At 42.8% G+C, this 16,926-nt stretch overlaps 2 protein-coding genes across 2 annotated transcripts in view; one reads left to right on the forward strand and one right to left on the reverse strand.

Moving 5' to 3' along the window:
* The first annotated feature begins 1,960 nt into the window (after nt 1-1,960).
* Nucleotides 1,961-12,586, forward strand: Fam8a1 (family with sequence similarity 8 member A1). The gene is given in 8 exon segments (XM_035442950.1): nt 1,961-2,200; nt 2,203-2,274; nt 2,277-2,523; nt 2,526-2,861; nt 3,913-4,033; nt 6,736-6,859; nt 7,861-8,000; nt 9,652-12,586. Coding segments are annotated over 8 exon segments (1,284 nt in total). The 5' UTR covers nt 1,961-2,101; the 3' UTR covers nt 9,797-12,586.
* A 1,659-nt stretch (nt 12,587-14,245) lies between these two features.
* Nucleotides 14,246-16,926, reverse strand: part of Nup153 (nucleoporin 153) — a 53,319-nt gene continuing 50,638 nt past the window's right edge. The window contains exons 21-22 of the mRNA XM_027410002.2: nt 15,862-16,030; nt 14,246-15,550 (exon numbers count right to left, since the gene is read on the reverse strand). Coding sequence (XP_027265803.1) covers nt 15,466-15,550; nt 15,862-16,030 — 254 coding nt within the window. The 3' untranslated portion in view covers nt 14,246-15,465. The remainder of the gene's footprint in view (nt 15,551-15,861; nt 16,031-16,926) is intronic.

Genomic DNA, 16,926 nt, shown 5'->3' on the forward strand with positions numbered 1-16,926 from the left:
GGGCAGGGCCCTTTTAAAAGAGAACATAGTGAATAGGCACAGGTGGTGCTCTTAGTGGCTGCAGCTGAGGGCATATCCTGTCAGAACTCCAAAGGCAGGTCAGCACAAATGCCTAAATGCTAACAGTCTGAAATAGGTTTTCAAATGTTTCATGGAAGACTTTTCCTTGAAGCAGATTACTAGTTTCTTAAGGGCAAAAGTTATGCCTATTCAGTCTCCCAGAGTTGATTCCGGGCATCATTTTCCTAGTTAGAGTTACTATTGCTGTGATGAAACACCATGACTATAAGTAAGAGTTACAGCTCGGATGGAAAAGTATTCTGGCACTCAGCCAGAGAATACGGCAGGTCACAGTAAGCATAGCAGCTTACAGCCCTGCTCCAGGGAATGGCTTCCCCAGTGTAACCACTCTGCTAGGACAGAAGAGAGTTTCCCCAGCTCCAGAGAAAGGCTTCCCCAGTGTAACAACTCTGCTCAGGTAGGGGAGGGCTTCCCCAGTGAAAGGTGTTACAGTTCTGCTCCCCAGAGTGTAACAACTCTGCTTCCCTAGGTCACCACCCAAACCTCATTCAAGAGATTTATCGGGAGGGAGGAATCCAGGGGAGTGGCTGCCTCTGCCAGGGTTGAAGAAGACAGCAACAAACTGAACAGGCACAGGATTTATATAGGGCTTCTTATCTTAGGAGTGTTTTACCAGGAGAAGATTTCTAGCGTGGGAATTGGTCAGATTTCAGTCCCTAAGCTAAGATTGGCTAGATCTTGTGTTCAGAGATTGGTTGGTTTTCTGCTTAGTTCGTCAGGAGCAGATTTGGCTCTGGTTTCAGGGCCAAAAAGTAAGTGTGTGTGTGTGTGTGTGTGTGTGTGTGTGTGTGTGTGTGTGTGTGTGTTTTCCCGCTGGCCCTTTTTAGCCTTTGGGCTCTGATTTCAAGGCCAGGGCATATTTTTTTTACTGTCTCTGATTCTAGGGCCAAAATGTATTTCTTTGGCTCTGGTTGTACAGCCAAAGTGTGCTTCCTTGGCTGGCCCTTTTTCCCTACAGTGACCACAAGCAAGTTGGGGAGGAGCAAAGGGTTATTTGGCTTACAATTCCACATTGTACTCCATCACTGCAAGAAGTCAGGACAGGAACTCAAAAGAGAAATAACCTGGAGGCGTGGGGCTGATGAAAATCCCATGGAAAGGTGCTGCTTATTGGCTTGCTTTCCATGCCTGCCTTCTTATAGAACCCAGGACCACCAGACTGGGGGTGGCACCACCCACGATGGGCTGTACACCTCCACATCAATTACTAAGTAAGATAATGCTCTACAGGCTTGCCTACAGCCCAGTCTTACAGAGGCATTTTCTCAGTTGGGGCTCCTTCCTCTCAAGTGCCTCTAACCTGTATCGAGTTGACATTACAGCACAATCATCATTGAATATTCTCACATATTTGGCTCTTGTTGATTGCTAGTATGGCCCTGGGGATACAAAATCACTGCTACCCCTAACAGGCTTATAAATTTAACACAGCAAAGTGTAGTATTAAGATATAAGTACATGAGATGTTGCATATGGAGGAAAAGAAGACGAAATCATACTAGGACTAAGGTGCTAAGCAAGAAACAGACGCTGTGCTCGGAGGTGTCTGAGCACTCTTGGAAATTCTGGTAACTGGGATGCAGTTCCCAGACGGACAACCCTGTCCTAACCCCACAGGATCTTCTTTCTGTAGGGGCCTTGGTGATGGAATTCTCAAGAGGCATGAATGAGTGATGTCGAATGCCTCACAGACGTAGCGTAGCCTGCGTGTGTGCAGTATCGCGCACGTTATGTCGTCTCGCGATGCGGTATGTTAACGAATGTGTCACAGTTTAGGATTAAAACATACGACAGCGAAGCCCAAAGGGCGTTGCATAACCAGGAACCAACACACGCGGCGGTCCCACCACCCACCCGGCTCGCCCCCGCAAACGCGCCGGAGGGGAGGGGTTTCCGCTTCCGGTGGCGGATTGTTGACGCCCGCCGCTGCTGTGGTGGCTACCGAGAGGTTGGGGAGGGGCCGCCGCGGGAGAGCGACGGCGCAGTGACAGGCAGCGCCGAGGGTGCCTTCGAGGCGACGATGGCTGAGGGGCCCGAGGAGGCCCGAAGCCGGCCTCCGGGACAGGACGGCGGCGGCGGAGACCACGAGCCGGTCCCTTCCGGGCCTGGCTCAGCCGCCCCGGAGCCCCCGGCCCTCGCGACCGTCGCCCCGGCCGTCCCGGAGCCGGAGCCGCAGCCGCAGCCGCAGCCGCAGCCGCAGCCGCAGCCGGAGCCGCCGAGAGCTCCGGAAGCGCCGGGAGGGCGGCGGGGCGGCGGCGGCGGCGGGGCCGCAGGAGCCGGGGGGCTGCGAGGCGTCGGACGGGCCGGGGCGGCTGAGCGCGCGCGAGTACTCGCGGCAGGTGCACGAGTGGCTCTGGCAGTCCTACTGCGGCTACCTCACCTGGCACAGCGGCCTGGCCGCCCTCCCCGCCTACTGCGGCCCGCCGCCCGCCGCCCCGCAGCCCGCAGCCCCGCCGCGCCGCCCCCGCCGCCGCCGCCGCCGCCGCCACCTCCGCAGCAGCAGCAGCAGCAGCAGCAGCAGCAGCAGCAGCAGCAGCAGCAGCAGCAGCTCGCCTACTACAACCCCTTCTACTTCCTGAGCGCCGCGGGGCCCCCACCCGCGCCAGGACCCGGGCCCGGGCCGGCCACGGCCACCGCCGGGGCCACCCCGACCGCCGTCGCCACGGGCCTGACGCCCCGGGCCCCGCAGGTGCAGCCGTCGGGCCGGGCGGCCCCGGTGACCAGGGTGGTAGGCTCTGCCGCCCCTGCACGGCCGGCGAGCGACGGCGGACGACAGGCGGGTGAGAACCGGGCTTGGGTGGGTGGGTGGGTGAGTGAGATGTAGGAGGGGCGGGGGAGAGGGCTTCTAGTCGTTGGAAGGTTTAGACCGGGATTCATCCGGCCCTTGTTGACCTCTAACCCCCGAATCCGCCTGCCTCCACTCCCCGCGTGTTAGTGTTTACTGGCGGCTCACGGTTCCTTAAAGTTACTGCTACTTGTGCTGCTGCTATTCTTTTAGAAGGATTTTTCACCCTTCACTCACTATGTAGCCAGGTTAGCCTCGAACTCGCAGTGAGAATTCTGTCGGCCCACAGGATCTTCCATGCCTTGGCCGAGGGGTCTCTTGAAGGAATGACCACTGGGCAAGTATGCTCGCTCCTGAGATGTGTAACTGAGGCCGCTGCTACCACTGACGGTTTCCACACACATCAGCTATGGTTTGCCCAGGCCTTAAATTCCAAAAGTGTACTGTGAGGCAATGCCAATTGTTCTTCCCTTAGACCTAGCACTACCAGTAGATTCCCTTACTGATGGCACTCATCCTTCCCGTGTGTAGAGACCAAGCTTATCAAACCGTCCTCTCGGTGATCTCCATGCTCAGGAAAGAGATCCCAAGCTAAACTCAGGGTGGCAAACCCACTGTTGGAGGAGCGAGACTAGAATACTAGAAATCACCCGGACCTGGGCTGTGTAAGGACAGTGGAACTGAAAGGAGATTGACGTGAATACAAATCCAGTAATGAGCTTCGACGAGGCCCTAGCTTATTTATTGATCTTGAGTATCATCGATTGTTTGATTCTGTGTAGTAACTAGATTCTTACTCTAGCAAAACTTGCAGCCATTCTGCGGCCTCTGGGTCCAGAGTGCTAGGATTACTGGTATGGTTCACCATGTCCAGCTCATTAGATATTTCAGTAACATGTTCTCTTGATGGAATCGTTGCCATTGGCTACTGCAAGGCTATGAGATTTTTTAAATTAAATTGGACCTTGGCTTTACTTTGCCCCATTATCTGGCTTGTGTTCTTAAGTCTGTTAGTGATTCATTTTCCTTTCCCCCCTAATTTACAGGCAGAGAGTATATCATTCCATCCTTGGCGCACAGATTTATGGCAGAGATGGTGGATTTCTTTATTCTATTCTTTATAAAAGCGACCATTGTCTTGAGCATCATGCATCTCAGTGGAATAAAGTAAGTTAATGATGATCACAGAAAAGTCTGGAGCTGCTACCTAGAGATCTTGTTTTGTAAAATCTGCTCATGCCCGTGACTGACTCTGGGTAATAGGTGCCCAGGGCTAGGATTTCTCCATGAAATCTGCTAACAGATGTATTTGTTTCTTTGGTTTGTTTTTTGTTTATGTTTCATTTTTAAACGTTTAAAAAAGATGTGTGTTTATGTACTTGTGGAAGCCAGGAGGCCCACTTTGGGTGTCTTCTACTCTCTACTGTTTTTTTGAGGTAGGATCTCTCTCACTTAACCAGGGGCTTGCCATTTCAGATAGATTGGCAGCCATCAAGTCCCCAGGATCCACCTGCCTCTATCCACCCCCTCTCCCAAAATGTTACATAGGTACATGGTATCTTGGCTTTTAGAAGGGTTCTAGGGACACACTCAGGTCCTGATGTTTGTAGAAGCATTTTACTCACTGACCTGTCACCACAGGCCCCTTGTTAGTTTAAGAAACAATATGTTCTCTAAAATCTGTGGGAAATTCTCCTTTGAAAATAGAAAAAAGATCCAGGCTTTGGTGGCACACACCTTTTAACTCCACCACACAGGAGGCAGAGGCAGGCAGATCTCTGAGTTCAAGGCCAGCCAGAGCTATAATTAGATCCTACCTCAAAAAATTTAATAGGTAAAAGGAACCTCCAGAGCTGGCTTGTTTCTATTAACCATTCTCTTTGTCTGGGAATTTATTGGTTTCCTTCTTATTGGCCTATTAAGTTTCTAACATGAAAGCACAAAGAGGGGCTGTTCAGTGTTTGAGTGTCCACTGCTTGTCCAGAGGTTCCAAGTGAAGTTCCCATGTCAGACAGCTCATAACAACTGTAACTCCTGCTCCAGGGATCTAACCCCCTTTTCTGCACACACGGCATATATTTGTACACACAACACACACACACACACACACACACACACACAAATATATTTCTTTCCAAAGCACAAAGATCCTGTAGTAGGTGAACTCTTTGTAATCAATTAGTGGTATTTCAGTGGGGTTCCTTAAAGTTGAGCAAATTCCACTGTACTGCCAAGTGTGGCATTTACTTCAGAAACTCAAAAGTGTTAGGATAATGGCTGTTATCATTTACTTGGCATTTTCTATATGCAACACTGTTTTTTGTTAACCTTAGTACCATAAGGTAGATACTAATTGAGTTTATGAGATGTTAAGGCCAGAAGTGGAGGGGTGGGGGAGGCGAGGCAAGTAAGTCAAGATACACTATTGTTATTGAAAGGTTCAGGCATTATGCTGGCCTGCCCCTGTTCCTGGCAGAACAGGCAGTACCCTGGTCAGCCCAGAGTTCCATGGGAACTAAGTCTGCACTCAGGTGCAGAGGACCCCTTTAAAAGATAGATCCCTGCCCATTTACTCTCTCTCTCTCTCTCTCTCTCTCTCTCTCTCTCTCTCTCTCTCTCTCTCTCTCAACCAGTCAACCATTAACCATGTTCCTCTTCTCTCTTGTCTCTTTACTCTGCTGGTCCTATAATAATCTGGTTAATATGTCTCATCTTGCACTCCTCCTCTTTTTTATTTCTAATTTAAACAAAAATCTAACAGTTAAACCCTAGGGCCCTTGTCAGGTATTACTCTGATTCCTTCCTGTCCCACCCACCCCCGCCAACAGTCTTTGTTTTGGGTTTTTTTTTTACATTTTCATTTATTTGGAGGTCAGAAAATGATTTGTAGAACTTGACCTCTCCAGCCTTAGCACTCTGCTGTAGTTCGTTTTGACAAGTCTGAATTTCATCGCATGGATTAACAGATACCCACAGTCTTAATCTCAGTTTCCACATAGAGAAATTGGAGCCCTATCACTTCCTCCAAGGCTCTCCTGCCTGCCAGTCTTCTCCAGACTGCTTCTTGGTCTAGCTGGCTTCTCTTCAGTCTTTGTGTTGTAGGAAGTTTCATTTCAGAGAAGTCTGCACATAAAGTCAGCGTAACTGGTTTGTTTTCCGTGGTGCTCTGATTTCCTGACAACATTGACATCCCCGTTTATTACTGTTCATTATTGTTCTATTTTCCTTGCTAGGTTAGAATCTTTAGTGAAAGCTGAGACATTTAGCATCCCCTTGCTGTCCTAGTCTGCCTTCTGTTGCAGTGATAAGTACCATGATAACAACTTTGAAAGAAAGGGTTTATTTCATCTTATGGCTTGTAGTCCCGTTGAGGGAAGTCAGGGCAGGAACTCAAGGCAGGAACTGAAGCCGAAGCCATGGAGGAATGCTGTCTACTGGTTTGCTTACCCTACTTTCGTATAGTACCCAGGACCGCCTGCCCAGGGGTGGTACCACCAACAGTGTGCTGGGGCCTTCTACATCAATCAGTAATCAAGAAAATACTTGGCTACAGGCCAGTCCGATGGAGTCATTTTCTCAATTGAGGTTCCCTCTTCCAGATTCACCAAACCATTCACCATCATGTCCTCAGGGCTGGCATCTTACTTGTTCTACAACTGAGTTAAAGACACACCCACAAACATAACCACACCGTTTGCTTTTATTTATTTATTGCTATTTATTGGATAAACTCATGGATATTTTGTGCAATTAGATGTCGAGAACCTAACAGCTTAGAATTTCATTTGAAACTGATGATTTACACTAATCAGGGAAAAACTCACCTGGTAACTAATTCCATATAATGGCAAACTCTTCTTTTTGTGCAGGGACATCTCTAAGTTTGCCATGCATTATATAATAGAAGAAATAGATGAAGACACATCAATGGAAGACTTGCAGAAAATGATGATTGTGGCACTTATATACAGGTTGTTAGTTTGTTTCTATGAGGTAAGCTGTTGACTGAAGCAATACTGCTTTAATGGTATAATTTTAGATTATCTACCAAGAGAAAGAAATAATGAGAATTTCTCAAACATCTCTTCACATTTGTATTTTTTTTCACAATTTTTAAAATTAACATTTTCAAGTAAAAAAAGAACTTAAATTTTGGAAAGGAGACAATAATTGTTATGCTTCTCAGGTTTAGAAATAAAATTACATTCATAAGTAGGTTTGGGTCCAAAAATATACTTACATTATTTAGAAATAATGTATTTTTCCCTGTGAAAAAAACTTAATAAAATATAATGAGCCAAAAAAAAACCCATAAAGGATAATTTTGGATTTTGAACATATTAAATGACTGTAAAAATTCATTAGTGGTTAATTGGAGAGGGGTGGGTATTGGAGATCAAGCCCAGAGCCCCACACATGCTAGGTAACCACATTCATTGAGCTATATCCAAGCCTCTTTTCCTTTTTAAGAGTCTCAGTGTGTTGTGAGGGCAGATTCTGAATGCACTTGGACTTCTTGCATCTCAGCCTACCCAGTAGCTGGGATGACAGGCCTTGTGCCACCTAGGCCAAGCCTTTAGTGTTTTGTTTGCCAAGACAGGGTCTCATTATGTAACCTGGCTTGGTCCCAAACTTGCCAGTTAACTTTCCCCAGCCTCTGGAATTCTGGGATGGCAGACATGTACTACCAGCCAGTGTAAATGGTTAGGTTTCTAGTATTCTATCCAATTGGCACATCCAGTTTGTTTTTGAGGCAAGGTCTCACCTTGTAACCCTGTCAGGCTTGAACTCCATGTACATACCAGCCTGACTTTGAACTCAGAGATCCCACCTGCCTCTACTTCCCAAGTGCTAGGACTAAAGGTGTGCATCATCACACGTGGCCCTCCAACATGACATTTTTATGAAGAATGAGATGATTTAATAGAAAAAAGTTTTAAAGATCTTTAAAATTGGTTTAGTAAATTATTTTTAAACTGTCCTTCTTTCCTTAGATAATTTGCATTTGGGGAGCGGGGGGAGCTACTCCAGGAAAGTTCCTGCTAGGGCTTCGAGTTGTGACATGTGATACATCGGTACTAATTGCTCCAAGTCGGGTTTTAGTGATTCCTTCCTCAAATGTTAGCATCACAACGTAAGTCCTTTGCTTATCTTAATCTACTTACAAAAATCATGTAAAGTCACCTTCTACTGTATAATGATATCAGTCCGCTGTACATCAGTGACTAAGATGCTGCTTCATGCTGACTTTAAAGTGTCTTAAGGCTGGAGAGATTGCTCAGTGGTTAAGAACATTAGCTGGTCTTCCAGAGGTCCTGAGTTCAATTCCCAGCAACCACTTGGTGGCTCACAGCCATCCGTAATGAGATCAGGTGCCCTCTTCTGACCTGCAGTGATACATGCAGACAGAACACTCCATACATAATAAATAAATAAATAAATCTTAAAACAAAAAACAAAGTGTCTTAAATTTGTGAAAGTACACTGATTTTTGCATTCTCAGGATCATTCATACATTCCTCAGAATAAGTCCCTTATAAGTAACACAGGATTGTATTCAGTATTCCTGGTTACAGGTTCTATACAGTCATATGGACTTACAGGGAGCTTTTTATGTCTCATTGCCTTTGGCATTCATGCTCAAAATGATTTTATGAAATGTGTCGTGACAGGAAGATACTTGGGTGTTCTCAGTGCTCTGTGCCTAGCTTTATTCTTTGGCTCTGTGAACTACCCACCACAACCCTATCCTGACTCCAGCTCTTAGCTCTAGAGCCATAATGCCTGTACTCTTCACTGACGGTCTTTGGCATGCAGCTTCAGTGAGGGTGCAGTGGTGATGGAAGTTGGGGAAGTGAGTGAGCTGTGATCAACTGAACCAAACAAAATTTGGCTGCAAATGCTGCAGGAATGATTGAGGGATATACAAACAGGCTCCAGAAGCAAGCTGGATTTTGCTGGCATATGCACATTGAGTTACAGCTTTGTGTTTTAATTTTGGCTACTTATTTGGTTTTTTTTTTTTCCGGAGAGTTAGTGTAGCTCTGCCTGTCCTGGAACTTGCTCTGTAGAACAGGCTGGCCTCAAACTCAGAAGCCTGCCTCTTCCTTCGAATACTGGAACGACCCAGCTCTGGCTACTTTTAATGAGTTAATAATGGCTAGTGTTTATTGAGTACTTCTCAGATACCAGGCATTTTAGTAATTTAACAGAGCATTTTGATCTCACATACGAAGTCATGAAGCACAATTAGTAATTAGAAAAAAAAATGTGGCACCAACCAGTTTGGATTCAGAGTCTGCACATCTAGCCACTGACAGAAAGAAACTAACATTGTTATCAATTTTGAACTATTGTTGAAAGCTTTTTAAGACTTCTTTTAATTACTGGAGCCCATACAGGAGAAAATGGATAAAAGAACAGATTGTATTTCAGATAAAATAGAAAGTAGGAGTGCAGTAAGCATACCCAGTTCAGAAGATTCTAGAAACCCATGGGAAAATGTGACTATGGAAGAGGTAAGCAAAGGGAAGGTGTTCTTTTCTTCTGGAAAAAAGAAAGAAAGAAAGAAAAACTGTGCTGTCTCCTCGTTGATGTTCTCAGATGTTTATTACCATGCATGGCAAAGTTCTAGTCTATGTAGTTTTCTTTAGTAAAGTAGGTAGTTTGACTATTTTTGTTGGAAAAATTTTGTACTGTGCTCTGAAGGTTATAAACATCAACAAGATTCCTAGTCAGCAGTGACTGATAGAACCTGACTTGCTACTTCTGCTTGCTTCCTTTAGGTCCACCATACGAGCTTTGATCAAGAATTTTTCTATTGCTTCTTTTTTCCCTGCTTTCATCACACTGCTGTTTTTTCAGCACAATCGAACAGCCTATGACATTGTGGCAGGAACCATTGTGGTAAAAAGAAATGGGGTCAGATGATGCCCCAGAGCCCTGAATTCCACTCTTTGGAATAATAATGACAAGACTAAATTATGTATCAAGGCCATCAGTATCTCTAGGTTACATTAATTGATGATTTAAAAATTAGAGCAGTCACTATGGTGTGACACAGGGGACTATTCTGAAAGTGTTGACCATACTTAAATGTCAAGGAACTTTTCCAAAAGGAAAACCTATTAAATTCAAGTGTTAAATATTTGTAGAACAAAGCAGATGGTTTCGATCAATATAGACAAACGCATACTTTCACATTTAAGATAACCAAAATTTTCTGGAGGCATTTTCGGCTTTAAATTCTCCCATTTTATTCTGGCTTATCCTAGAGTGATTGAAAAATGTCCAGTTGTGTTTTATAAACACCTATATACATAACTCCCACAGCTCTTCTTATGGAAGTTGCTTTGTGTGGGCATTGAGAAAGCTTCAACTCAACAACCCACTGGCTCCATGGCAGGTGTTGGAGAAAAGGGCTAGTGAGGAAGGCCTAGCAGTCTCCTCACCTCACACTTCCTGGATGTTCTAGAATTCACTGCAATGGTGGTGGAATGTTATAGCTTTTTATTAAGTATTTGGAGGCAAGAATTTTCATGATGATGATAAAAATGTATTGAGTCATATCATTGATACTTAAAAAAAAAAAGGTAAGTTAGTCATTGCCTTCTGTGGGGGGTGGGGATGGGGATGTGAATTTTCGATGTAAATTCAGCTTAGGCTTTATGTGCCCTAAATTCCAACTCTAAATATGTGGGGGAAACATTCGAACATTCCCAGTGTGCTCTCCAGTGTTCTGAATGTACCTGTAGATTCAATTTCTGTACAAGCAAACTAAGGCACTATATTCTATACAGTTCCATGAATGTCAAAACATCAAGGTATTAGTATTTAGAGAGGAGTCTGTGAAATACTAGCCGTTTTCCATGCTGACTTGTTCTCTCTAAAGCAAAGCAAAGTATCATCTCTGTACATTATTCTGGCTTCTTTAAGCTCATTTTGGACGAAAATGTTAAAAAAAACTTTTGTGTATGATCCGTTGTACTTTGCGCTGTCGGTGCAACATTGTTAGGTCTGTGTGCTTTTGTTGTATCCCAGTCAGCTAACTGTACCGAAATGTACCCGTATCGTTTATAGTTTAAACTTACTCATTCTTGTATATAATCTTCCCAAGAAACACTAAATTGTATTGCACAAGAGATCAGTCTTTGTTCCTGGGTTTTAAGTAGCAAGAATAAGCCATGTGTTATTACTGTATCAACTTTCAGTGAGCTTTTCTTGACATTTAAAACTGAAAATGCAATGTCTATAGACACTTTAAGAATCTAATAACTTATTGTAGGAGTTCATAAACCATGGTTTTTCAAAATAATTCTTAAATCCAACTTCACAGAAGGCCTATTACTTGTCAAGAGCAGTGTGTAGAGCACGTGTGGCCCTGGCAAGAACTCATGGCTCTTCAAACTTACACTACGAATCAGGAAACTGGTGTGGACACTACTTTTGCCACTGATAAGGGACATCACGTTGAAATGTGCTTCACCCAGCAGCTCTGGAGTATTTGATTATTGTTTCCTACTCAGATTATTGTAGTTCTCACAGAGGGTATTTTTTATACAGTAAAATAAGCAAGCAGTTAATTTGTTATAGTTTAAATACTGCAATTTGCTATGAACAAGTTATTTAGTTCCAGCTGTGGATTCAAGTTGTGCCATACAGGCTGTAAAAGTATTGCTTTGCCTCTACAATAAAACCTCAATCTGTTGTAAGTTCAGCACTTAGGGAAAGAAATCTCAAGAGTTGAAATAAAAAGGAGAAAAGGGAACCTGCCACATTTTTTCTTGTAAAAATGGAGCCTCCTTCACAGAACATGAGTGTATTCAATTATAGAAATACTGATTTCCTGTGTCTCATTCTGAAGCTATATCCTATACCTATAAAACAGCAAACCGAAGTGAGAAATGAAAATAATCTTTAATGAGCATGCGTACCTTAAGCTGAAACCACCTTAGGGACTGGAGTCTTGTTGCTGTATTACCATTCAGTCCAAACAACTGGGAAGAGGCTTAGGCAGTCAGATGGTCTCATTATCCATCACTGAAAGTGTTCTGGTATGGCTGTATCTTGGAGTAGGATGTTCGGGTAACAGTGCAATGGCAAGCCTTACTTTATGAGCTTCTCTGTGACCATAAACACATGCCACTTGACAGTATTCTAAAGCATCGCCCAACTCCTCCTCTAGCGCTGGCTTAATTCTCCCTACATGGCACTTACCTTCTCGTCTCCAAGAAGGCATCCTAGTTGATGGCCACTTTGTCCACGACTCAAAAATGATTCTTCAAAGGATCATAAAACATTTTAACTTTACAAGAACTTGTTCACATCAATGATTTGAATGTTTCACTTACACACCTGTTTCTGGCAAAGGAAAGGAGTTAAAATTTTGCATTTGCTACTTGGAGGATGGGGCAATTAAAGTTTCTCATTGTTCCTTTGAGGACAATACCTAAATTAACAGTATTCCTAAACTTCTGACCAGTACTTTCAGCTTCTTGCAGTCCTCCATTTATGTAACCAAAGATCAGTTGTTATTCGTGCCTGGGTGAAGTTCCTTATTTCAGCCGTTATGTGCAGATTTCTTTGTAGTTCACTATAGTGGGGGGCTTGCCCTATAAACAGTATCTAATGACCCACCTATAAATAAAACTCAGCATTCTATTTTTAATATTTGTATGTCATTAGTTTGTATTTTTCGTCTCAATAAATATGTCAACAGTGCCGTCTGTGTTTGCCTATTTCTTTGACAAGTTTTACTAAGAAAACAGCAACAGCAGGATATTGAACTAATAGGGCTGTGGTTCACTGATCTAACACTTGCCACAAATATTCAAGACCCTGCACTATCTAAACACCGATGAAAAATTTATTTTAAGAAGTACAGCCGGGGTTGGTGGCACACGCCTTTAATCCCAGCACTCGGGAGGCAGAGGCAGGTGGATCTCTGAGTTCGAGACCAGCCTGGTCTACAAGAGCTAGTTCCAGGACAGCCTCCAAAGCCACAGAGAAACCCTGTCTCGAAAAACCAAAAAAAAAAAAAAAAGAAAGAAGAAAGAAAAAGGACAAGTCACCATAAGCTTGGCTTCAGGTTAAAATCAATGGTAGCTACTTAAAGCCTGTAGCCATTACAACAATCAGATGACCAGATCTAAACTCAGCCTTAATAGGAAAAGCTTTTATATACCAGTCCATGTGGACTTGCCTTTTCTCAGGAAAGTCAGTTACTTGATGGTGTTAGCTGTAAACCCAGAACTCAGGAGGCTTTTAATGCCAGCCTGGGCTACAAAAGGGTGTGTGTACAAACTTTATGTAATGCGGCCTGGTCAAAGTGTTTCTTTACTATTCCTAAGCCAAGTTATTTAGGGACTACAATGGATTTTGGAGCAAACAAAGGGGTTGGGGGCGTGTGCACGACACACAGGCCCATGTTAAGAGTCATGAGGGTTATTACTAAATTGGTCATATAGTTGCTATCTATAAGATCTTCACCATCTTCATTTTTCAGTGTCACTATAGCAAACAGTTTTCATTAAAGATGTCACCTTTTATAAAATTTGTTAAATCACTTCTTGGTCTTTGGACTACATCAAATGTAGTGTCTGTTCAATCCCAGCCAATCCAATCAAGAATTTACCACTGCTGGACTAGAGGAGGGACAAGCCCAGAGATGGAGCTGCCACCACAACTGGAAAGCTACATACAGCCCAAGAATCAAGTATTAAGAGCTGAACAGTTACAGACTATGGAAAACCCAAAGATCTCCAAGTTTCATACAAACCAGTGTGACTTTAGTAACCTGCTTTTAAAAAGGGGGAATGGTGGGAAATACTAAAAGCACAATTATTTCCCACACATTTTAGAGAAAAGGAGTATTCCCTATTAAGCCACAATTATTTGGACCTAGATAATGGCTAAGAACTGGCCTCAGGTCAGACAACCTAATTAACCTCTCAGTATTCACCAGCAGACTCCAAACAGGCTTACGTTGTCAGATAAATACTATTAAAGAGAATATCAGAAAAACAACAAACTCTAACCTCAAAAATCAGTATGTGATCATGGTCTAAGCTATCTTAGTAAGGAAAACATCTTTTCGTGAGGACAAAGCATTAGAAATTATCCATATAAACTCAACCAAACTGAAGTGTGGCAAATTAAGCACAAACTAACAATAAATCCTAGTTACATTAAAGATGAAAGTATGAAGTGCTGGCCCAAGAGTTCTTTCCTGGATCTTTAAGTGAGCAAAAAGTCTAGTCATACAAGTAACACAGTAAAAGACCCAATGTAGTTTTATGAACTTTTGAATGCCCGAGGCATATTACCTCCAAGAATGTGAGCAATAAACATTGTCTAGGTAACTAACAGGGAGGCTAGAAGTACAAACAAAAAGGGTTGTATGTTTATTTTCAACGCTTAAAGGTGCTATTACGTACATACTAAAGACAGCAGCAAGCAGAAAGCAGGGGATCTGTTAACTCTAGGGCTTTGTTCGATTATACCCTTTGGGATTTCTAATCAACCCTTCCCATTAATACTGTGTGCCTTCACTATGAGAACTGTTAAAGAAACGTGCTTCATAAAGTTTTATTGATGGCATTTATCCCATGGTTTAACATGTTAATTATACTGTAATAAACATGGCTTTAATATTAAACTTTTCCTTATTATCCAAAGTCACCACAGTCCATTTCAGTAAATATAAAAATATATGCTTAATACTTTGTACAATACTGGTTTTTGGTCCAAACAAAACTGGATCAGAAAAGCCAATAAATTCAACTTTAAGAATCCCCAATTTTTTTTTAAAGATTTCCAAATGGATTTAGGCAACTTTGAATAATGGGATTTACATAATAAAATCTGAGACAAGACTAAACAAACAACAAAAATATGTCTAACACAAAATTAAAATTTCAAGTTCACAGATTTATGTTATGCCAAAAGTACAGAAACAATATTGTATTTACAGAAGTTTCATAATAAAATAATGAAAAAGGCAAGACAGTCGGTAGAATGAAAATATAGAAATAGTATATACTTATTAAATGGAGAATGAACTAGATCTAACAAGTCCTTAGTATGGACCATTCTTTAATCAGGCTTTCTCTATCAGAGTTTTTCTGTGCACAATACATCCAACTCACTTCACACATATGCCACCACAAACTCCGCATAGAAATCATTCATTTCAAAGTCCTCTAATCTATCTATACAGGGTTCCCAAGATATAATTACAATTTCAATGCGTTCCATTAACGCTTTATCAACGCACATAGCAGTGCAGACAGGATCTATACAAAGCCATTCACCGTGCAGGCTCTATTCCTGGGTACAGCCAGACTATGCCAATCAGTGAATAATGTGCTGGATCATAAAATGTTTCTGCTGAAGAATCAGTCAGTCAACAGTCTAGCTATTATTTTCAAAAGAGAATGGGATATGGGATTTCCGTAAAGAAAAAAAGAGGACAATTCCAAAATTAAAGAAGTCCTTAGACAGATCTGACTTCAGATAAGCCCAGCATGTAGTACAGTCCAGTATCTGAAAGCAGGCACCAGCTGTTGATAAAACTGTTGGGTATAACACCTTCGTGACCTTTATTTCCTGCGTCTGACAGCAGTCTTTATCTTGCGACCAGAAACTGAAGTTCCGGAAGAAGAGAACATATTTTTCCCATTTGACCTGTGGAAAAACACAACATGTGACAGGATGCTCAGAACAAAGAGAGAACTCATAACCACTTAACATGACCAGTAACAAAATGGGGGGTGGGGGGGCAGTGAGGAAAATGCAGTTGTTACAAGCAAACGTCTTCTGCTCTTCCTGGCCTATAACTTGCTGCTTTTCTCTCAGATTGTAATACAGTCCCTAAAACTACAGTATCATAGTAGTTTTTACTATTACCCAAACTATATTACTGCCTGATTTACTTTTAGAAACACACACACCCCTTTACCAATGTAAAATCTCAATGAAATAGGATCATCTCTTACCCCACTGTAAATGATGCTGGAGACTGGCTGAATTGAAAGCCCCCTGAACCTGAGGGTTGGGCTGAGGCTGCTGGCGTGCTGGGATTTGCACCAAATGTGAACACTCCTGACGGATTATTGTTTGTGAAGTTGAAATTTGTGGTGCTGCTGCCAAATTGGAAAACAGAACCTATACAAATTAAGCAGAAATATTGCATTAATGACACAATGTTAAGATGGACGCTCACCTAGACATATTATAACATATGAAAAATTAAGATCTCAGCAAGGCGTGATGATGCACACCTCTAGTCCCAGCACTCAGGATGCACAGAGCAAAGAATTTCTGTGAGTTCAAGGCCAACCTGGTTCTATAGAACCAGTAAAAGACCAGCCAGGGCTACCACAAAACAGGAGAATTTAGAGCACACATGAGCTAAGTACAAACACCAGAATACAAGATGAACCTTACAAACCAGTAACCAAACGAAACTAAAGGACAAAATACTTATAAAAGAATTTGCAAAAAAATGGAAAATACATAGAAACCAAATAAGAAGTTTGTCATCCAGCAGTGGCAGCATGTGAAGTGGAAAACCCCAGCAGGAAGTGTGTAATAAATACCTTTTAAATTATGGGGTAACCTTTCTATTCAGAGCGCATCAAGAGAAACACATGTGCTCCCCCAAAAGGTTAATATCCTCTACTCTATAACATGTAACACAGCATTTCCTGACAGTCAAAACTGACTAACACAAAACAGTAAATGAACAGACTGACAACCACTCTGCAGCAGGGACAGAACCATATGCAACAGCACAACACAGAAAATGTAAGAGCAAAGAAGCAAGGTGCACACAGCAAGAGTCCACTGTATAGATAAGTATCAGGCAAAGCTTTATTTTCTAGAGGTATCAGTCAACTAGAGTCCAATGGACAGGACAGTGGTCACCATTAGAGCAAAGAAAGAGGAGTATAATCACATGTGCCTCCAGCTGTCTGTACACACATACAAGCTTCCACACTATGACTCTTTCATGAGATAATTCTATTAGAAAGATCAAATGGTAAAATTTTGAAAGAATG

This window comes from Cricetulus griseus, chromosome 3 (assembly GCF_003668045.3).
Source record: "Cricetulus griseus strain 17A/GY chromosome 3, alternate assembly CriGri-PICRH-1.0, whole genome shotgun sequence".
Lineage (NCBI taxonomy): Eukaryota > Metazoa > Chordata > Mammalia > Rodentia > Cricetidae > Cricetulus > Cricetulus griseus.